General features: G+C 46.2%; 1 protein-coding gene across 2 annotated transcripts in view; it reads right to left on the reverse strand.

Moving 5' to 3' along the window:
* The window catches only part of CFAP91 (cilia and flagella associated protein 91), a 587,002-nt gene that overhangs the window by 437,408 nt on the left and 125,937 nt on the right, over positions 1–23,657 (reverse strand). For both annotated transcript variants that reach the window (XM_085621057.1, XM_085621056.1), the window contains exon 2: positions 21,537–21,613. In XM_085621057.1, coding sequence (XP_085477183.1) covers positions 21,537–21,587 — 51 coding nt within the window. In that variant the 5' untranslated portion in view covers positions 21,588–21,613. The remainder of the gene's footprint in view (positions 1–21,536; positions 21,614–23,657) is intronic.

Raw genomic sequence — 23,657 nt, forward strand, 5'->3', positions numbered from 1 at the left:
CCCCCGGAAGGTTTGTGAGAGCAAGATCGCTACCCCAGCCACTTTAAGGCCTGTAGAGAAGAAGAATTGGTGCTGAAAGGCTCTGGATTTCAGCTGGTGCAAATCTCCTGGGGTCAAGTGTGTCTCCTGGAGGAGGTAGATATCCGCCTGAAAATGCTCCAGATATGAGAGGACGCCTCTTGACAGGGTTGTTAAGCCCTTTCACATTTAGAGTGAACACTTTCAGGGAGCCAACTGGCATCGGTTAGGTGCATGTGTATCCGCATAGTGTCCCGGAAACCAGGCCTGCTGCTGCATGTGGCGCGAGCCATGTAGGTGAGGGGGACCAGGTGTGGAATTATCTCATTGTGTAGCGTGCAAGCTGTGTGCATGGGTACCCTCGAAACAACCCCAAAATCAAACATAACAGAATTAACACGGTAAAGAAGAAACACAGTCAATGTCCATGGGAAAGGAAAGGCACCAGTAGATAACAATGCCAGTCCAGAGAAAGGGAGAGAGTTTGGGTCTATGGCTGGCTGGTCTTAGTAGAACAGGTCCCCCTCCCCCTCCCCTCTCCAGACCTTGCCTGAGCCTTCAATGCCCAGAGTGAGAAACATAGTTACTATCCTTATGTTTTAAGACTTGTCCTGAGACACTGGATCCTCAGCCATCCACTCCAGCACTGCTCTCCACTCGTGGGCTATTGTGGCAGGGTCTGATTTCATGAGCCCACTGGGAGCGTCTGTGGGGATTTTGCGCTGTTGTGGACATTTGAGGATCAGAGCCATCAGATCCCTTGATCTTCAACAGGTTACAAGCTTCTGTAAAAGAGTGGAGTTGATGAAGTTTCCTCTCCCACGAGAAGACAAGTTGGAAGGGGTGACCACAGGAATACAAGATGTTTTTGTCGCAGACGAAGGTTGTTACGGGACGAAACTCCTGGCTTTTACTGGAGCGTTATAGTGGAGAGAATCTGAAATAATTGCTGCGGATGGCCACGAAACAGTTTCGGGTTTGTGTTTCTGGCTGTGTTTAGAATACGCTCCTTCAGGAAAAAGTTATGCACGTAAGTCAATATGTCCGGGTCTGGTGAATTCGTAGATCGTTCAAAGCCCACCCTATGCACCCTATCTAGGCAGGCATCTGTGGCCTGCATGTCCGCGAGGATCTGGGTGAAGAGGGCCATCACATATTCTCGGATATTGACCGCCTCTCCTCAGCACTGGGAGCCACCCTGATCATTATGTTGTTGCGTCGCAACCTATTTTCAAGGTCCTCAGTGTGTGCCTGTAGGTCAATTTGCTGCTCCATAAGACGTACAATTTCTTGCTGAAGCTGTTCAATTTCCTCAAACCGAGACTTTTCGTGGTTTTCTAGGGTGTCTACCTTGTCTCCAATCTCAGACACTTCTCTGCGGACTGTATGCTATTCCGCATCTTGTTCCCGAGTGGATCAACTTGTAGGTAATCAAGAGAAGTTCAGGCTTTGACGAGTGTGTGACTAAAAGCAGAACTTCCTGCCGGGTGAACCATGGAGCCTATGCTTTAACAGTGATAAAATAATCGCAGTAGGTTTACCAGGTGGTATACATTTGGAAAGCACGTGAGTATTATTGTGCGATTGCAGCACTGTATCACAGTTGGTTTTAGTAGACCAGCTATAGGAGTGGAACTAGGTACAACATTAGAGAACACTAGGTCCTGAAGAATAGCAATCATTTATAAATCCTAAATTAAGTGCAACGTTAAGGAAGCAAATTTAGAAAACTCTAAGGCGTTCCTATTTACACTTTCAGAAGATAATACCATAGCGGGTTTTCTAATCTACCACCCACCAGGTCCAGCAGCCCAATTTATGGCGAGTCTGGAGGAGAAAGTAGTCCACCCAGCCCTCCGGTATAAAAATGTCTTTATCCCGGGCGACTTGAACATACATTTTGATAATAAGCAGAACCTGAAAGGGCAATCCATGTGCAAGGACCTTATGACACTGAACTTAGCGCAAAAAGTGGAAACGTCAACGCAGCAAGGGGGGCATATTTTAGACCCTCTTTTCCAACTCGATGGAGACTGAGCTGGGGATACCATGCCAATCCCCTGGTCAGACCATCACTTAGTCCCTTTTACCGTGCCCTCTCACAGACAGATGGCAGGAAACCGGTACAGAAAGTCACGAGTAGGAAATGGACTAGATTTAATCCCAATTCGTTCTCACAGGCATTGATGAAAAACAACCTTATATCAGAAAAAGATTTAAACTTAGCCAATAGCCAACTTGAGACATGGATAACGGATGCTTTAGATGAGATAGCACCATGGAGCACTAGGAACTCCAGGAGACATAAAGCATCGGCGCCATGGTTTAATGAAGCACTGATGAGAGCCAAAAAAGAGTGTAAGCAGCACAAACGCACATTTTTTTTTTGGTAAAAGATTTTATTAATTTTTCACACCCAGGGTCCTGTAGACCAACATTACACACATGACCAGCAGACGAAGAATCTCCCCTCAAAATACACATCAGGAGAAATCAGTTCCACTGCATTCCTACCCTACATCCCCCACCCACAGCCCCCTCTACCCCCACCCCACCCCCCCCCCCCAGTCAGTGTGCCCGCAGTAAGTCCTCAGCAGCTACCTTCCATCTGGCCTTATGGCCTGAGACGTCCCAGCTCCGGGCAAACGGGCAAACCCCTGCTAGTATTCAGCCCGATAGAGAGGGCCCCGCCGTGACCTCCCTCCGCAGCCCTGTTCCCACCTGCGCTCCTCAACCGCTGCCCAGGTAGAGTGCAGATAGCAAGACCTCCATGAGTGTAACTAAGTGACCCCGTCCTGCATGTACTCCCCCGTGGCCCCCACCGACCCCGTCCCAGGTTCCACTCCCCCATCCACGTCTACAGAATCCCCATCCTCCACATCCTCCACATTCCTCGTCTCCCAGGAGTGCAGCTCTTCCACCAACACCCCCCATCGCCCTCGCCACATCCAGCGCCTTCTCATTAGCGGTCCGCCTGGCCATCTGAAGCCGAAGCGTCCCTTCGCTTCCCGCCCAGGCCAGGAAACTCCCCCTCCATCTCCGAAAACTCGGGCCGGGCTTGGCCTTCCAATGCAGAGTGAGCTCCCGCTTCGCTAGTATCAACCCCAAATCGCAAAACTTGCTTGTGACCTTGGTGCGGGGGGTGTGCGGAAACCACAACAAAAGGCAAGTCCCCATCTCCACCTCCAACTCACGGTCAGTCACCTGATTCAGACACGCCACCACATCCGCCCAGTACGAGCCCAGGCCCCGGCAGGACCAGAACATGTGACCAAAATCAGCCCCTTCTACGCCGCATCGCGTACATGGCGACTGAGAGCCTCCAAAATACCGGAGAATTTTGACCGGAGTGAGGTAAGCCCTATGAAGGGTGTAAAATTGGATCAACTGGAATCTAGCATTGCGCGTGCCCTTCCAGGCCCGCCGTAAGAGCTGTGCCCAAGTCGTCTCAGGAATGGGCCTGCCAAGATCCCCCTCCCATTTAACCCGCAAGACTTCCAAGGGTGCCAGCCTCTCCGTGGACAACCGTCTATACAGACAAGTGATGGCCTTAACCGTACCCGCCGCCATAGTGACGTATTGACATCCCTGGGAAGCAGCACAAACGCACATGGTGTAAAGACTACTGTAGCAAGGTCAAAGAGAACTATAAATGGGAAGTAAATAAAGTATCATGCACTAATCAAGAAAATAAAATGTGACTTTTACACGGAAAAGATTGAAAGGGCCAGTAACTCCTCAAAATAAACGTTCTCCATACTGAAGTCTCTTAATGCACGCGAAAATCCAAATAATGATGCAATCTCCTCTATGGAGAGCTGCAAAATAGTGGCTGAATACTTCGCAGACAAAGTGGCAAAAATATATATCGCTTTCCCAGTGGAAGCGCAGCATGTAGACTAGATACTACATTTGCAGGAGAGACCCTTGATGAATTTAAGGTTTAAATCAGGCTCCCCGCTAGATCCTGCCCGCCCTAAGATATTAATGCAGGGAGCGAACCTTATTATGCCATATATCTCTGAGCTCATCACACGCTCCTTTCAGGCGGGAGAAGTTCCCATAAAATGCAAACAAGCGATAGTTCGGCCATTAAAAAAGAAACCGTCAATAGATCAATCAGTATTAGAAAATCTACGCCCCATTTAGTTACTACCGTTTACTGCGAAGATCGCTGAGAAAGTAACAAATGGACAACTAGTGGACCATATTAACAAGAATGACCTATTGCACCCCTCACAATCAGGTTTTAGAGCTGCACACTCTGCGGAGTCAGCACTACTCCTGGCCACGGAAACAATGAGACAATATGCTGATGAAGGGCAGATGGTTGCAATGATCCTGCTGGATCCCAGCGCGGCTTTTGATACCGTTTCCCATAGGCTGCTCCTCCATAGACTAGAGGCATGTGGTGTCAGGGGAAACGCACTGCGCTGGATGACATCGTTTCTATCCACGCGAAGCTTCCAAGTCGCACAACAGTCATACCTATCTAAGAGCATCTCCCTGACCCAGGGTGTCCCACAGGGATCAATTTTGAGCCCCGCACTATTTAATTTGTACGTGGGACCATTGGCTGAGCGAGTGGAAGAGCAAAAGGTGTCCATTGTGTCATATGCTGACGACACTCAACTGAAACTCAATGGGAACAAAACATAGGTGATAATTGTGAGCAAAACCTGAACCATTTGGACATCAACTTGCTGGCCTGAGACGCTGGGCCAAATACCTACCCCGAAATCAGAAGTGAAAAATCTCGCAGTGTGGTTTGACTCGGAACTGGCATTCGACAGCCAAATTCGGAAAGTAGCGGGTAAATGCTACGGGACCAAGAAAATCCTGAGATCCTTGACCTCCTACTGTCTAGTGCTAGGAAAACTATATTACATGCTGTGGTAAACTCCCAAATAGACTATGACAACGTACTATATCTAGGTCCCTCAAAAAAAGGGCTGACCAAATTACAGACGATGCAAAGCGCAGCAGCTCGCTTGGTACTAAGCCTCGCGAGAAGAGCCTCTACAAAGAAAGCCCTAGCGGAACTGCGCTGGCTGCCGGTGGAGAAAAGAATTTCGTTCAAGGCAATGTGCCATTGTCACCGAATTCTATAAAAAAAAGGCCCACGGGACCTACAACCATTGTTAACACAATACACACCATGCCGGAACCTAAGATCCAAGGGTAGGGCATTGGTGACTGTGCCAAGAATATTTAAAGAAAGAATGGGGACACACTCATTCAGATACCTCGCAGCTAAAACAAGGAATACTTTACCGATGGGCCTAAGAACAGAACCATGCGAAAACAGATTTCGCAAACAATTGAAGACATGGTTATTTTTAACAGCAGGTGTGATATGCAAGAATGCCCTCTGCCTCCTTTCAGAGTGTCTGTTTTAGTGCGGGGACACACCGGTGGTGTAACCACGCGCTCTATAAATGGATAAATAAATAAATAGCTGTCGGGGTAGGCTGGAAACATGTAGACCGTTAGGATTTGGGCTCATTAATATCCCATAAAGTCCTATTTTTTCCCCTGTTTTTAATCATACCGACTGGGGGTAACAATAAAAGTAGCATCACCCACTAGCCAGGTATTTTTAATCATAAACTTCCTCTACCTCACTCTTCCCCAGCAGAACATTCTGCCTCACATAGTCTTTTCTACCAGTGCTCCTGCGTAGTCCGTCTGGTCGCAGCATGCCTCGTTCCGCAGGGGAACGGGAACGACCCTATGATGAAGCATGCCACCAAGGGGTAACCCAGGTGGGTGAGGGTTTTACGAAAAACCTCACGGTTTTTCCACAAAGTGAGCGAACAGGAATAACTAGGAACCCCACGTAGCAAGTGGCCGTATACCCAGTAAAGGCTGACTGGACAAATATCACGAATTGTAAGCAAAACAAAGGAGAATCTCCTGTAGAATGTCTGGATCGAATTAAGGATGTGTTTGAAACGTATTCTGGTATTTGTTGGCCTGTGAAGCAGACTCAGGAGGTAGTTGATGCTGCTTTTGTTGAAAGATGGCTACTGAAGATACTGCAGAACAATTGCACACCATCTGTATTGGTCAGCAAACAAAGAGTCTGGCTGAGTTGGTTACTGTCACCAATCACTGCCTAGCAGTACAATAAAGAAAAAAGGAATTCAAGACACTATACTGATGTCCCTACAGATGCAATAATTTCAATAGATGGTGAAAGGGGAGTGAGGAACCAAATTTAGACCAAGGGTAATCAAGAAGGAACTACAGAAAGGGGATAAGATGAAGCAGCCCCTGAAGCTGGTTCATGTTTCAGTAGTGGACAACTGGGACACAGGAAACAAGATTGCCTTAAATTGACTGCAGATGAAACCACCGAAGATAACCAGCCAGATTACACCCAAATATCCCAAAATCAATATCCCAACTACTAGGACAGCCTGAGAGGTACCAATTGCCCTGTAAACAGGTTAACTCCAATTGATCTGAATCATCCCTATGTGAAATGCATGATTAATGGTAATTGCCATATTGACAATGGTAGTAGCCAATCTTCACTGAAAACCTATGAATTCCATCCATTAACTCTCTCAGGCTTGGGTAGTCTGAGAGATCCAGGACACCACCGTCATGGTCTATCTGCACGACATTGCTGATGAACCAAGATTTTGACTGCTTGAAGAGCAAGTTGAATGAGACACGGTCACTGCTTGAAGGTTTGGGGTTCATCGTCAAGGATAAGAGATTTGTGTTTGAATCTTTACAGAGCACTGAAAAAGACTCAAGGCATCACATACCAGGAAAGGTTTGACCTACAAAGCGGAAATAACCTTCAAAGAAGAGGCCAGGATGGAAATTCAGTAGACTACACGGGAGCATGTAACGGCAAAGCCATTTTTGGTTCTGCACCAGATCTAGTCATAGAATCTGACGCAAGCCATTTGGGGTGGGGAGCCTGATGTGGAGATAGCAACACAGAAGAACTGTGGCCAGAAGAAGAAAATAAATGACACATCAACTTCCTGGAACTCACGCAGGGTTTGTTAACAGTGAGATGCTTGATAAAAGACAAGGTCTTATGCTCCATCCTACTGAAGATGAACAATGTGATGGCGGTACAGTAGATAAACTGTCTTAGGGGGACCAGATGGAAAACCTTAGCAGAACTAGCTTAGAACTTATGTCAATTTTGCCTTGGTAAAAGGGCATCGTCACAGTGGAATACTAACTGGGGAGGCTCGACCTTATAGCAGGCTGGAACTCCAGATATCTGAGGAAGTTCAGCTTTTGGAAGTTAGATCCGGAATTGCTCTAGGGAATCATGAACACGTGGGGACTGTGCCACATAGATCTCTTTGATCCAAGGTATCACTGGTACATCAACTCCCTCGCTTCTTCAGCTAGAGGCCGGACCCACTGGCACAGGCTATGGATGCGTTCCTACAGGACAGGAGTCTGATGTGCTATACCTACGTCCTCGATGATTATGAGACCTACAGTGCAGGTCAAGAGACAGAAGAAGATCCTGGTTGTGGTGACTCCGGTTTAAAGATTGGAATCTTGGTTTCCTAGTCTCTCTGGAACTTTCTTCAGACTCTCCAATCCTGCTTCCCCAGATTCAGAACATTTTGAGTGATGCTTACATCCATTAGTACAGGAAGGAACACTCTGACTGATGGTATGGAAGGGTACCAAAGACACTAGGATATCACAGGACATTAGGAACAATCTTCAAGTCTCATCAAGAAGGAATGGTCTAAACCTACGACCAAACGATATAGCTCAGCTTGGCAAAGATGGTCCAGTTGGAGTGTGGGATGGATTCCCACCTGGACAGATGTAGTACACATACTGTTTGTTTTTTGTGTCAGACTTAGCGGACAGGGGATTAGCTTACCACACTATCGATGCTTGCAAGTCGGCGATTTTGGAGGGTTATTTTCTCCTTAACAGGGTACTGGTTTGTAAACACCCGCTGGTATGTAGACTCTTCAGGGGAGTATGATTATCACTACCTCTAGAACCGACACACTCAAGTTTATAAGACGTGAACTTGGATCTATGACTTCTGGGATCCTGGCAAGCTAATCAGTAGCTATTGAGGAAAGAATTATCAGGGAAGTTGACAATGTTACTTTGCCCTAAATCCTGCAAAAGAGCATCAGATGTGAGACACATGGATTGTCCGCCAGGATATTCACTCTGGAAATTAGTCTTAATTATGATGCCTAGAAACACCAAGTCTCATTCTAGAGTTGTTCTATGCCCAACTGTCCCAGAGAACCCAACTCTGTATGGCAAGGTGCATTATGGTTTACAAAGCCATGAGGGATGGGATAAGATCTCCAAATACAAGAGAACTCTCGATTGCAATTAAGAAGCCTTATAAACCAATTTATTCCCTCACCATAGCGATATGGGTCTGGTAGGTTATGCAGGAAGCAGGAATAGGTTCTTCTATTTTGGTGCACATTCTGTCAGAGGGTCATTGCATCTAAAGCCTTTTCCCTAGGAAGTTGTTTAGAAGACATCCTAAAAACGACAGATTGGTCTTCAGACTCAACTTTTACGAAACTCTACATTAAGCCAGTGATGAGGGGGCATCATTGGTAATCAGTAAACTTTCAATTTACATAATCTGAGCTTCTGGCCTTGACATAGAATGTACAATTCCCTAGCTACTGTGAAGGAAGTTTTAACCCTATTAGGGAAACAGGCTTCTGTTCACCTGACCAATTGTTCTGGGCCTTATTTGAACATATGATATAACTACACTTGATAGTTTTGATTAACCATTTGCCCGCGTTCTTGCCTTCAGGATGACCTGTAGATTGTTACTGTTTATTCACAAATACATGTAAACTCTTATACATCTAATTTACTGATGTTCTCTCTTACTGGCATCCTAAGGGGGGGGCCAGGTGGGGCCGGTTCCCCAGCTCTATTTGTTCTACCTCCTTATAGTGACCCACCACTGTTGCCGACAAATGTTTAGTTTGCAAAGCAGTGTTGCTTGCTTAAAATGTTTAAATCTGACTTTGTAAGTATAGATCTAGATCTAAATACACATATACAAAGTCAGATTTAGACATTTCAAGCAAATATATATATATATATATATATATATATATATATATATATATATATATATTATCTACTGGCGGTCGCCAGTAGATAGTTATAGTTAGGACCGTGTTTCCATAGGAAATCCGCAACATTCTATTTGGAATAACTTTGGCGCCGGTTGACGAATCCTCGCGAATTTTTCAAAACTAATGGGGCGCTACGCTCCGCTCCTACCCTGAAAGTCTCGAGGGGGTTCGTCAAGCGGGGGCTGAGAAAAAAGGGGGGTCCCAAAACGCGTTTTCCCCATGCATTTTCCCATAGGACCTTTAGTCCGAGCTACAGCCCGAACGGCTGAACAGAATTATGTGAAATTTGGCAGAGAGGTAGCCCTCAGGTCAGGGATGTGCCTTTTGAAGGTCTCGTGTAAATCTGTTCAGTATTTCCTGAGAAAATAGCATTTAAATCAATATATATATCTGTGGGCGCGCTCCGAGCGCTTACGGTAAGCTTACCGTACGCGTACGGTGCCGTGCGCGAGCGCGATTCTGATTGGTTGTTAGATCAAAGTAAACATTCGAATCGGTCGAAACCAGGAAGTATCGGCCGCCATTTTCTGTCTCTCGCACTGCAAAACAAAGGTTGATAACATGAAAAGGGGGCAACGAAGAGAGTTGCAGACCCCCTAGCGTTCGTCAGGGGGTTCACGAAGGACCAAAAAGTATGAAAAATAAATGTAATAATTTTATAAAAAAATCGCGGAGTGCGCGTACGGTAAGCTTACCGTACGCGTACGGTAAAAAAAAATAAAAAAATAAAAAAGAATTAACAATCACATTTAATATATAAATCTAAGGACCCCCAAGGGAGAAAAAAACAATTGATATTTTGTAAAAAAAGGCGAGGCGTGCACGGTACGAAATGCGCAACGTGGGCGCTAGGTGCGCAAAACGCACCGAGTGCCCACAGCGCAAAAATTAAAAATAAATACATAACTTAGCATTTAAAAAACCGTACAAATTCACTGAAAAAACCATAGGTTTCACACACGTTATAGTTAGGAATTAGCATTTAAAAAACCTTGCAAATTCACTTAAAAAACCATAGGTTTCACACAAGTTATAGTTAGCTGTACATTTCACTCGTAAAAAACCAATGAAATTCCACGTTATAGTTAGATCAGGTAACTATAACTTGCGCGACCGCAATGCACAATGTGTCATTTCAGATGTCATCATTGATGTCATGAGTGATGTCACTGACCATGTCATAAGTGATGTAATATGTGACGTCATCAGCAGTGCATTGGGGCGCGCGAGTTATAGTGACCTGATCTAACTATAACGTGGAATTTCATTGGTTTTTTACGAGTGAAATGTACAGCTAACTATAACTTGTGTGAAACCTATGGTTTTTTAAGTGAATTTGCAAGGTTTTTTAAATGCTAATTCCTAACTATAACGTGTGTGAAACCTATGGTTTTTTCAGTGAATATATATATATATACACATATACATGTGCATATATCAATGTATGTCCTTTGTAGATAGCCCAAGCAGTTTTATTTGTGCACCCCCTCAAATTAATTTCTAGAGACGCTACTGTTACTTCTGTATCCATTATTAATTCTTGTGTGCATCATTTTTCAAAAACTCTTTTACCAACCTAGATATCTTCCTCTGAGCAGCGACCCTTTTTGTAGTATTGCCTTAATCTCATATCTAACAGCAACACCTGCCACTATTCACTACCATCTTAAACTCCTGTAGAGCATGTTTCTGTCCCAAGTAAAAGGTTACAGACATTAACCAGTAGTCAGTTAGAATAATTTGATTAGAATTACATGCAGTGATTAAATGATTTAAAAATGCATTTAGTGAAAAAACAGTGAGAAGGGAAATAGATGCAAACAATGGAAAGCAAACAGGTTTTAATGCAGTGTGAGAGTGAGCAGTAGGTCACTGGGTTGTGTTAATGGTAACACATGACAATATGGTTTGAGTTGCTTTTAGGTTGTAGGAGAAGTTAAGGGAAAGGTTTCTGGATGAGAAAATTGTATTTAATCAAATGTTTATTCATAGCAATGCACATTCTAATACACATGGGTATTTTTTGTTTCATTTGCTTACAACAAGGTTATTCAAAATAAACTATTGAAACTACTCACACTGACACTTGCAACTTCCCCTACACCTTTGTTGTACGACAGGGCCTTTATCTCTCTGATCCCAGCCTTTAAGCGGGTATTTTCGCTCTAGACTGTCCATAAACCCACTGTTTGGGCAAGTGATCCGAGACACAATAGTCCATGTGTTCTGAGTATAAAAGTCAAGCAATGTCTCACTATTGTTACTTCAACTAATATGCACTCCGTCGCACATTGTCAAATCCAGATGCCACTTAAGAGATGACGAATGCAAGTTAATGCAGTGGCCCAATGGATTAACATTCAAATACCCCTGTCAGAACCCATCATGGAGACACAGGTCAGACAGGAGCTGCAGTGAATGTGGACATATGCTACTCGTGTCCTGTGGTCTGTTCTACCATGGCACCGCAAACTGGGCCTAGTACCCGCCTTTCCACACCTGACCCTCAGGGTAGGCTTCTCAGGAGGTAGTGTGGGGGGCAAGAGCTCAGACCTGAACAGTCAACCAACAGAGACAATAAGTAAGTGTCCCATTCAGTAGTTTTCTTATTAAAACAAAGTGATTTAATATAACAGCTAAACATAAAACAAAACAATTCAATAGGGCTCAGATGCAAAATTGAAAATACAACTGAAGTGCTTGTAAAGTGGCCCACCCGCCATGATGCCCTCTTTATATTTATATTCTAGAAGTTGTTACACTGTCTATAGATCTTCGATCCCAGTAATAGACAGAGATCAGACACGAGTGCAGATCACTATGACTCTATATGATTGAAGTAGTTCACAGCTCAGTTCAAGAGTTTGTGTCCAAATTAAAGGGATCATTTAAACAAAAGTCATTGTTCCCACTCGTCACGTAGAGCTCTCAGCAATGCCTCAGCTGACACTAGAGCATGGGGCGGTTCACTTGGGACTGGAGCTCTAGTGCGGAAGCAGCAAGGCACGTCTGCTCATCAGATGTCCTGGCCTGAATATGCCGCCTCCAGTTTGAGCTCCAACAGGTGCCCATCGTACAATTGTGGACTTCAGGATGAGTTTACATGGGGGTTGTGCTTCTTTGAACCATACCGGTCTCCAAGCCTACATCAGCTTTGGCTTTGGCGGCAACATCGGGTCCACCCCAGCATTTTCTGGGGAGTTGGGCAGCATGAATACCAAGTCCTCTAGTGCAGCAGGGGAACCGTGCAGCAAGTGAAGCCTTTTTGGGTGGATTACTAAACACTTTCCACTGCAGGAGCTGCAGTGAGAGAACAGGAGATCCCTCACAGCACAGGTCAACACCAGCTTCACCTTCCAAGGGAAGTCTCCTTCTGCTCCTGGACAGCCTCTGTTTCTTTAGGGCCAAGTAGTGCTTAGAAGACCTTTAGCTTATGCAGCAAATGGTAAAGACTTCAGTTGATTGTCCTCTTACCTCTGGAAAACTGGATGCCATACTGTCTAGAACCAAAGAGATTTGAGGCAGAAACGTTCAATATTGAAGCAAGTTTTACCATAAATATCCACAAGAAACTCCGTGTCGACATGTGAATGAGGACAAAAATAGTATGCTGCAGTTTCTTAACTATGCCATGACGAGCGGTCAAACTGGAGCAAAGAGCCAGGAAGAATGATAACCATAATTCTGAGCTGAAGAAGACCAGATGACCTGAACTCCAACCTGAACACAATTTCCAGAGGGAAAGAAACAACAGAAAGGGCTATAAAAGAAAAAAAGAAAAAAAGTGGTAGAAGCATGGAAATAGCAGTGAGGGTAGGTGCAGGATACACTGAACTGAATGGCGAAGGGAATGGACTGAAAGCAAGAGTAACCAGGAACGGGGGGAGTGGCCTAGCGGCAAAGCAAAATGGCCGCGTGTTAGCGACTCTCCGACACTCACCCTCTCCCCCGCATACATCCGACCCACTAATCCGCATCCCTGTGTCAGCGACGGCCGCCGAAGGCTCGGCGTAACCGATCGAGCCCTCGTCCAGCAGAATCGGACCTGTGGAGCCGGAGATAAGAGCACGCTGAGTGGCGGCCTGCAGCGTGAGTAGAGCCGGGACCTGAAGTGCTTGAGTAACCCGGGCGGACGCTTCGCTGAGCGAGCCTCAGCCGGCGGCGGCTACCGGGAAACATCCGTGGGCGGGAACGGGCACATTGCGGGGGTGGCCCATCTACAATACCGGGGCCCCCCCCTTCACCTGCCCCCCCTTCTCTTCTGGTTACGTTCGGGGCATTAGGCCCCCAGCCTCTATCACGGCAGGAAACCTCAGAGACCCCTGGGGGAAACCCGAAGAAGCAGCCAGACTCACCTGGGCCCATCATTAGAGACGAGGTGAGCCCTGCATGTGTGCAATCTGTGGGGAGTGGAGGTGGCTGTTTGGCGCCCGGGGGCCCCGGGGACAGTTGGCCCGTGTGAGGTGGCCGGAGCTCCGGAGGAGGCAGACGCAACTCGAGCAGCATGGCGGACTCAGCCGGCGCTGTGCGCTGAGGGCCGGGTGGTGCAGGGAAGCGCAGTCAGAGGGAGCGCGACCCCAGAGAGCCCCAAAAGACTACCCACAGGGAGCAATAGCGCAGACCCACCGGTGAAAGCGGTGGCTCAACCGGGGGGGCAGCAGAGCAGCAGATGAAGGGCAGAGTGCGAAAGCCCTGATCAAGAACTTGGCCCTTTGATGCGAGCCCCCCCCCCGGTGTGGGCAATCTCCTGCGACCTCCTGTACAAGTGGCGGCTGGGGCCCCCTGACGGAGTGGTATTGTCCTAGGCCACGTATCCATCACACAGCCGCTACCGGACTACCGCTCGGGCCAGTGTGCTGCTCCCGGGCACCCTAAGGAAGCCGGGAAGGAAAATGTCCACTGAAAGACCTCAAGACACAGCGGGGGGTGCACCAAAGCCCTGGAGAGGATCGTGCAGGTGGACTCATCAGCACCGGGGAATCGAAGTACACCTCCCCCACACCCAGGGGCAGCTACCCGTATGATAGCCATGTCAGGCTCAAGGGGCCCAAAGACCACCCAGAGTAATAAATTGGACAAATACACCTGTCCCAGGTCGGCCATGGCCGCGCATCAACCACCTAAAGCGGGAGAGGACCCAGCAGCAGGAACCCCAGAACACACCTTAAAGGATGTGCTGGACGCCATCGGAGGGATCCGCACATCACTGGAGCAGAGAATGGACGCGATCTCCTCGGAAGTCATGTTAATCAGGGCAGATTTGGCCACGAACAGGGAGAAAGTCCAGCAATTGGAGATCACTACGGCAACCCTTGTAGACGATACCAACCAGCTTCAGATAGAGATACGTGAACTCCAAGCATTTCAGAAATTTGCAGAAGGAAAGCTGGATGATTACGAAGGCCGCACTAGGCGCAATAACGTGCGCATCCTTGGTGTTCCGGAACGGTGAGAGGGACAAGCAATGGACCTCTTTGTTGAAAGCCTGATTACCAAGCACCTCCAACCCAAAGGCCTGTCTTACATCTTCGTTGTTGAGAGAGCCCATCGGGTGCCGGGGGGAAGACCAACGCTGGCCCCCCCCCCGCCCCATACTGGCCAGACTCCTGAACTATAGGGACAGGGACCTAATATTGCAAACAGCCAGAGTAGCACCACCAATACGACTGGAAAACTCGGAAATCAGCTTCTTTCCGGACTTTACCCAAGTAGTTCAAAAACAGTGTAGATCATTCCTGGGGGTCAAAAAACGTCTGAGAGACAAAGGCCTCAAGTACGCCATGTTGTTCCCGGCGCGGCTTAGGGTGGAGGCCGGGGGAAAGACCAGGTTCTTTGAGACTCCGGAGGATGCCGCCGAGTGGCTGGACGGATGGAGAAACCCAGTGGACCACGGCTCCCACTGAGAATAGGAGGCACCGCGGTTCTACCAACTGACTTTGGGGTTTTCTGGATGCCGGCTGAGCCCCCTATTCAGATTATCTCTCAGATATGTTGTACACGAGATACGGGACATACTGTACTACTAGGTAGCCGATTGTCACCGGGTGTTTCTTTTACAATCATTACTGGGAGGGAGGGGAGAGTTAGAGGAGAGCATACCCCCAATTTTCTTCATTTAGTCTAATTTATCGGGCGACAGGCACTCTGCATAGTTGTAATCATGGGCAGTTTTGGCCCAGAGTGCAGGGGAGCAGGGAGGGGAGAAGTTGGGAGGGGTTTAAGTTTAGTTTTATGTTTTCTAGGAATCGTCAAGGCATCATGATCCGGCGACGCAGACACATAGGTGATACGTGAATGTCAATTAATATGCAATGGGATAAAGGGTTCAAGTTGATGAGCTGGAATGTTAATGGGCTGGGGGACAAAGTTAAGAGGACTGTGGTGCTACAGTATATTAAGAGACACACCCCTGGCGCGATACTCCTACAGGAGACGCATCTGGTGGGGAATTCCTGCAAAGCTCTTAATAGGTGGGGATACAGTTTGGTAGCACACTCTGGCTTTACCTCGGGATCGAGAGGAACAGGAATATTACTGAGGAACTCCTTTCCCCTAACAGTCAAATCTACATGGGTGGATGCCGGGGGGCGATATGTGGGCATCTCAGCCCAATGGGAAGAGAAAGTACTGACTCTCATGTCGGTTTCTGTACCGCCAGCCCTCCAGGACTTAGCCTTTAAGGACCTGGGATCCGTCCTGATGACGATCCCAGAGGGACTCTTAATAGTGGGAGGGGACCTGAACGCATTAGTTGATGGTGCATGCGACAGAAGCCCGCCAAGACAACTTCACCCATCCAACAGTTGGTTACCAAATTTTCTGGGGGCTTTGGGGTTGCAGGATACATGGCGTTCATTTCACCCAGGCACCTCCCAATACACCTTCTAATCGGGTGCCCACAACACCCAATACAGAATAGACTACATATTAGTCCCTCCTGACCAATTGCAATACGTAAGAGAGGTCAGGCACATGGCGAGAGGTATATCTGATCATTCCCCGCTGTGGATGCACCTAGTGGTGGGCCATCACAGAGTGGGAAGGGTGGCCCCCATCAACCCCTGGTATCTTCGCAACCCGGTAGTCCACAAAGCAGTTCGTGTCACCATCGAACACTACTTTCTAGAAAATGAGGGATCGGTGAGCTCACATCAAATACTATGGGAAGCCTTTAAGACTGTGGTCAGGGGCCAAGCCCTCTCCCAAACAGCGGGGGTGAGGAAAGAAAAGGTCAAGGAGGAGGAAGCGCTAGAAATGGATATCCTCCGTCTAGAAAAGGAGATGGCGGAGTGACCTAACCCAGATACCCTACATGCTTTACTGTTAAAACAAGATAACTATAAGGCCCTAGTGACAGATAGGGCCAAAGAACTGGGAAGGGAAACGCTGGGTAGAATCTATGATCAAGGGGATAAAGCTGGTAAGTTAATCGCATGGCTAGACAAACAAAAACTAGCAAATAGATTAGTACCGGAACTAATCGATAAAGAAGCTCACATAATCACAGACCCCCAGGACATTGCAAACACATTTGCCCACCACTTCCAGCACGTCTATGTTTCCCAGAACCCCTACACGACACAAGAATCTATCGACCTTCTCAGCGACATAACATTGCCCAAACTTTCAGAGTCAGAGCTTGAGTATCTGGAGGGGGCCCTCACACCAGATGAGGTGGCACTGGCATTCAGAGGACTCAACTCGGGGAAGGCATCGGGACCTACCTCAGGATCAAAGAATCGCGACCTTAGTGATGATCCACAAAGAAGGTAAAAGCCGGACCGATTGCTCCTCCTATAGACCGATCTCCTTATTGAACGCCGAGCCAAAGATCCTAGCCAAACTACTCGCTAATCGACTAATTATGGTCATCAATAACCTTGTACATCCGGATCAATCCGGCTTCATGCCTCAGCGGAACACGGCGCTAAACCTGTGCAGAATACACAGAGTGGACGCCTCTATGGCGTTCGACAGGCTTGAATGGCAATACCCATTTGCAGTTCTTGAGAAAATGGGTTTTGGGCCCAAATTCATCCGATGGGTGCGACTCCTCTACTCGAAGCCATTAGCTCAGATAGTGGTAAACAATAAAAAATCAGAAGTGTTTGAGCTGGGTAGGGGTACGAGGCAGGGATGCCCACTCTCCCCCCTCCTATTCGCCTTAACCTTGGAACCCCTGGCATCTTGGATAAGGAAGGATCCGGTTATCCGTGGTCTTAGGTGGACTGAATCCTGGGAGGACCGCATCTCACTGTATGCGGACGACATTTTGTTGTTTCTAGCCTCCTCGAAAGCCTCGCTAACAGCAGTGCTTGATATCTTTGCCATCTTCGGCAGATACTCGGGTATACCATAAATTGGCTCAAATCAGTATTGTATGTCCTCAGGGGACCCTTCACAGGCCTCCCTGGGGGCTGCACGATACAGATCACCACACAGGGTTTCAAATACCTCGGTATTTACATAACCACTAACTCTGTAGACAGATTCGCTCAAAACCTGCTCCCTCCCCTGCAGAGACTGAAGAGAGACTCCGAGCGCTGGATGAAACTCCCGCTTTTGCTGCTGGGCAGAGCCTCCCTGTTCAAGATGATGTCCCTGCCCTGGTTCCTCTACGTCCTACAAAACTCGCTAGATCTGGTTCCCACCAGCTATTTCAAAGAGATTGAGAACCCTACAACGCCGCCTCCTATGGAATGGGAAACCACGTATAGCATTGCCCAAACTGAACCTCACCTGGTATGACGGGGGGATCGCCCTCCCTGATCTTAAGAAATACTATTGGGCAGCACATTTGACAGCCATTAATCATGGCACCAATAGACAAGCAGGCGACCCGGGCTACGCGATGGATCGATGGCTACTGCCTGGCGGGAACTACAACCGAGCCCTCTATTCAAACACCGGGAGACGTCAACTGACCGGACCAACCAAACAATCGGGGCAGGTCTGGAGGGCAGCCACCAGAAGCATGGGGTGGGAACATAAGATAACCCTGGCTACGCCACTATGGCATTCGGAACAGCTTGGGAACCTCTGGTCCACTTAAGGTTTTGACAAATGGGACCTCATAGGCATCTCAAAAGTGGGCGACCTGTGGGTAAAGGGCGAGGTCAAGTCATTTTCCACCTTGCAACAAGAGTTTGATCTTGCTCCTACAGAATACTTCAGATACCTTCAAGTCCGCCACGCCTTAGACTCATGTCTCCAAAAGGGGAGACCCCACCTGAAGCCACACCCCTTGAAGACAGACTCCTGGATGGCTATCTACCAGCAAAGGCCATCTCGCTCACATATAAAAAGTTAGTTAACCACTCTGGAGACCCTCTGATGAGACTGCGAGAGAAGTGGGATGGGGATGGCAGAATACTAGACGATGAGGATTGGGTGGCAGCGGTATCTTCACCACGGGAGGTAGCCATTGCAGCAAAGTTGAGGCTGATACAACTCAAAATTTCTATATCACGGAACCTGGGATGGTACGAATGGGTAGAGCACCTGATGGCAAGTGTAGAAGGGGCTGTGGAAACGAAGGCACCTTCCTACACATACTATGGGAATGCCCCCTGGTCCAGAGGTACTGGAAGAAAATACATGAGGTTTTGGGCGAAGTGTTAAACCATACTTTCCCATTGGAGGCTAAGAGATGTCTCCTGAATGTGTGGGAGCCCACTGACCTAAACAACACACGCATAACCTGGGTTACATTGGGGCTGATGATAGCGAAACGTAACATAGCTCAGAAATGGGGGGCGTCGCAGGCGCCAGCAGTGTGTGCGTGGAAGAAAGACATGGACTGGTGCATGCTTCGGGAAAAATATGTTTATGTAGCCAGGGGATGTCCTAAAAAGTGGTCCCGCATTTGGAATGAGTGGAATGAATATAGAGGGAATATATGCACCCCGCCATTATTACCAGCTCAAGATGAATCATTATAGTCATTGCACAAATCACCTGTAACCAACATATTGTGTATTTTAAAATGTATGAGAACCATGTCCAAATAAGCAACCTGTCCGTATTGTATTCTTGCCTTGTGAACTCGATTCCTACTGTTAATAAAAAGAATTACAAAAAAAAAAGAGTCACCAGGAACAGCAGGTCAGTGAAGAGAAGTATCTAGTACTGGATTTGAAATAAGACAGTTATGAAGCATGGGTAAGTGTGAACTGCAGAAAGTGGTGCTTACATAGTGTCTCACTGAATCAGAGCCACTGCTCTTCCACACGTGCACTTGCCAAGGGTAACGTCGCTGGCATGCTTAGCAGTGATTCACTACTCTCCTGGCCTTGCTGTCAAACTTATTTCTGTGAAGACAGTGTACTCTGTCACCGCCACTATGGGTGTGTTCAGCGGTTTGAATTGGAGATGTCATAGGTGACTTGACTGAGGGTGATAGTTTTCAATGCATTGACAAATGCACACCCAGCCCTGATCACCCAGCAGGACTTCGAGTACTCTGTGGAGCATTCCCTTCCTTGGTGAAGAAGAACTTGCAACTGGAACAAAGTGGGGTGGTTTGGATGCCACTTTAATAAACATTTGATGTGGATCAACTGTCTGAGGCTTCAGAACTGGTTCTGGGTTCATTCTCTTTCAAATATCATTTTCTGGCTGTACGGCAGACTGGTTGATGGCCCACAAAGCAGGGAGCAATGTGGCTGGCACCAAGTAGAAGTATCCAAAACAGGGGCATAATGAGGTTTGGTATTTTTGCACATGACTGTCATAAGCCTTTCTGAAGCAGTGATCAGGGAAAGACATAAGGAGAAGCCTACCTAGAAAAGTCCTAACCTTGAACAACACAAACTGCAGTCTCATTCCACAACCCTACCACCTACCAAATGACAGTCGTCAAGAAGTACTAATCAGCAGCCCTTTGAGAACAAGGTACTCCTTGAATATCAAAGCGAATCCCTGTCTTTATCATCCCTCACTCCAATGTCTGGGACTCCATCCTCCAGCCGCAGGAATGCAGGCACTATAATTAAATAATCTTGGGAAGCTGTCCTCGTTCAGTATATTGTTCCATGCAATGCCAGGGCCAGCCAAAATGAATTCCAGTGGCACCAGCACTCAGACTCGCAAACCCCACTGAGTCCCATGATCATACAGGTGCTACACACACGCTGCAAATACACACACTTGAACCATACTCAGAATGTCAGTGCAAGGTTTTTGGTCTCACATAACAGTGGAACTCTACTCAAGACGAGTCAGTAGGCTCTGCTCTTCATGACACAGAGAAAATGTCTGGTCATACTACTGATTCATAAAATACAATCAGCTGCAACACTTCTTTACAAGAATACACCCAGGGCATGGACAGCAGTCAAAGCTAATTACGAGGGCATTCTTGGTACAGCCCTCCAGGTCACAGAACTGGTTCTGGACCTTGCATTACCCTCTGCGCATATGCTACATGAGCATGATGCCAAGGCCAAACTAAAAGTCAGGATACTAGTTTCATAAGCAGTTGTGCACTCACACAGGTGTACATTCCTGTCCTACCACCCACTCTGCAAATCTTCTTTAAACAGACATTCAAATGGATCAGATCAGAGCACTGGTCATGCATGACTAGAATACAGCAACATGGTTTGTGTAGGTCTGTTTGACAGACAACAATGAGCTCAGAAAAGGAGGCTAGGTTGCTCCTCATTTGGAAGCAACAAGATCTAACCAGACTTATCACATAAGAGCTTTATTGGCTACTAGTCGGGCCAAAGTTAAATAAAAAATCTGATGTTTTATGGCCATAGTGTCCTGGCACAAGAATCATGGCTACATGAATATGTTAGCAACACACTTGTTGCCATTGAGAAGCTTTAAGTTAGTCAACGCATAGGCCATCTGCCAAAGAAACTGAAGCAGCACAAACAGTTTTGATGTACACTATGAATACAGGGGCAAAAATATCATAAATTTATTTGCTCCTATCGTGAAATTAGAATACTCCTGAAAACCAAAGTTTGCTAACAAGCATGTGATTGAACATCGAGATTGGACTACTACACTAACCTATTAAAGCACGACAAACTGATTTTAAACCGCTCACTATCATAAATTCATATTCCGAGTACTCACAACAAGTATTTGCACCATTTCCCTTTCAATTAACTATCCTTTCGTTAAAACCCAGCACAAACCCTTACACTAACTAACCACAAATGATAAAGCACATTGCCACAGTAACATGCATGTGCACAAAGTGTGCATAACAAAGTCTTCTCCAGTATGCACAAGGCAACATATCTGGTGTTAAAGTACAATCAGCAAATCAATAAATAAATAAAATGCACCAATTTGTCACATCGTTGAGGTGTGTCTATTTGACAAGACACTGTGTATAAAGTACTTCATAAGAGAGAGGAGACTTACCATCCTGCCATAACTGAGTTGTGCACGGACATTGGCCCGAGCGTGGTCCATTTCACCTGACAAGGTGTGTAAAGGATCTGCAAGGTAATGTTAGAGCCCTCAGATTCATGACCAAGATACTCTTCATGACAAGACATTCACTTTAAGAAGAATAATACTTTAGCACAAAAACGAATCAAACAATATTTGAATGGACACTAGGATGGTGTGTGGGTGCTCACCTGAAAGTGGGATGAGAGCTTGTTGGGTAGAATGCTGGTGTATTTTTTGTGGTGTATTTTTTATTTTAAGTTTTATTTCAGACTTTAGAACTACCTCAAACTTACCTTCAAGCCTCCAGTGGAAGGCCTTGCAGAGAGGTTTTTTTGATACAAGACCATTGCACACCTAATGCCAATAAATCTTTAGTGCTGTCAAGCAAAAGCTATAAAAATGTTGTACTTAGAACAGTATTATCTATATCATATACATTGGAAACATTAGCACAGAAACCAGGATATGATGATCAATATGCCACTGGAACAGCACACTGTATAGTATTTTTTTTACAACACACATATTCACAATTTGAGATACAAAGTGATAATGTCAACATCATACATTTTTTTCCCTCTTTGACAACGTAATGCTATTTTCCTTTCTGTTGGACACAACTCATCACACTTTGGATTTTCTCCTTTTATTGCAACACCCTAATTTTCCCTATTTTGAACTGCCTTTTTGCTGATGCTGCTGCATTTATGCAGTTGATCTGGAATACGAAAGAATCGATTTTTGTTTCATTTTTTTTCTTTTTACCTATACTCTTGGACTCGCCCTTACAGGACTTTGAATTTGATTATCTTACCCCTTTGCATTAAATCTTTAGATGTTGTTAAAAAGATTGAACTATTCTTCTGCCTTTAATGGTGGCAGCAGTCTGTAACCTCGTATCTGATGTTGTTTTAAAACATCCTCCTTGGATTTGAACTTTTGACTAAATGTGTTGTCTAGTACTACATGCTTTAATATTCTTGACTGAGATGTTTAAGAAATTGCTTATCTGTATCAATTTTGGAACATTAATACAATATCTATTTAAAAGAATCCCCCAATTTTTTCAGACCATCAAGTTCTGCTTCTTCTATTCTGTGTTGCAGTAGCAGAGCTTCTAGTCTGTATCAGTCCACTTAGACTTAATTTCTTAAGGAGATTGAGTATCCCCATTGCAATACTTTATTTTTACAGTATGGGCCTGAGAGTAGTGTATTTGAACCTGATTTCAAATTTGTGAGTTGGTCACCAATTAATGGTCCTCATTGGGTGCCTAAAGTTGTGGTTTTGGACATCTTAATTCCCACCCCTCCTATCGGTGGAGAAAGATCCATCAGAGGACCATTCGCCTCTGTGGTGAAGGTAATGTCGTAATCCATCTAGCTGTAGCGGGCTCAGTACAGTTAGAGGGATGAATGAGTAAGTAGTGAATTAAAAGTTAAACTTGAAATATTTATACCGCTTACGCTTGATCAAATCTTTGGTAGCGAAGCTATGGTTCTGCCTAGAGAACTAAGGTTTTAGGTTGCTAATAAAGACAGTGAAAATTATTGTCCAAGTCCAAACCAAAAAGCCCCACATTTTTGTTCGGCAAAGAGAAGGACTGATGGAGTGCTGATTGAGTATTCATCCTGATGAAATCAACTTGTAGCAGTGAAGCAGTGTGAATATTATTAGGGATGTGATTTGCTTTTGCTAAGATTGAGGTTTTTGAAAGGGCTGTGTATTGTTGAGCGGAGTGAAGTGGCACTTGATGCAAAGAAGCTGAAGTTGTAAACGGTCCATTGTGGCCTTAGATCTCAAGATATTACTTAAGGGTTGTTTCAGTGTAAAAGACACTGAGTAAGTTGTCTGCTGTTTTGTGGTGTTGTTGTGAGACTTCATCGACAGCCTCTTGGTCTCTTTGTGTGTTAGCAGTACACGGTTGGTACAATTGGTCTCAGGTGCACCGGGAATAAGTGTATCATTTAGGGTGAAATCCCACTGGGTGAGATCTCATTGAAGCAAGTGATTGTAGAAAGGTTAGCTTCCTTGTGAGAGTGCATTTCCTTTAGTGGAGCAGACAGTTTTATTTGTTGCTTGCTTTGT

This window comes from Triturus cristatus, chromosome 8 (assembly GCF_964204655.1).
Source record: "Triturus cristatus chromosome 8, aTriCri1.1, whole genome shotgun sequence".
Taxonomy (NCBI): Eukaryota; Metazoa; Chordata; class Amphibia; order Caudata; family Salamandridae; genus Triturus; species Triturus cristatus.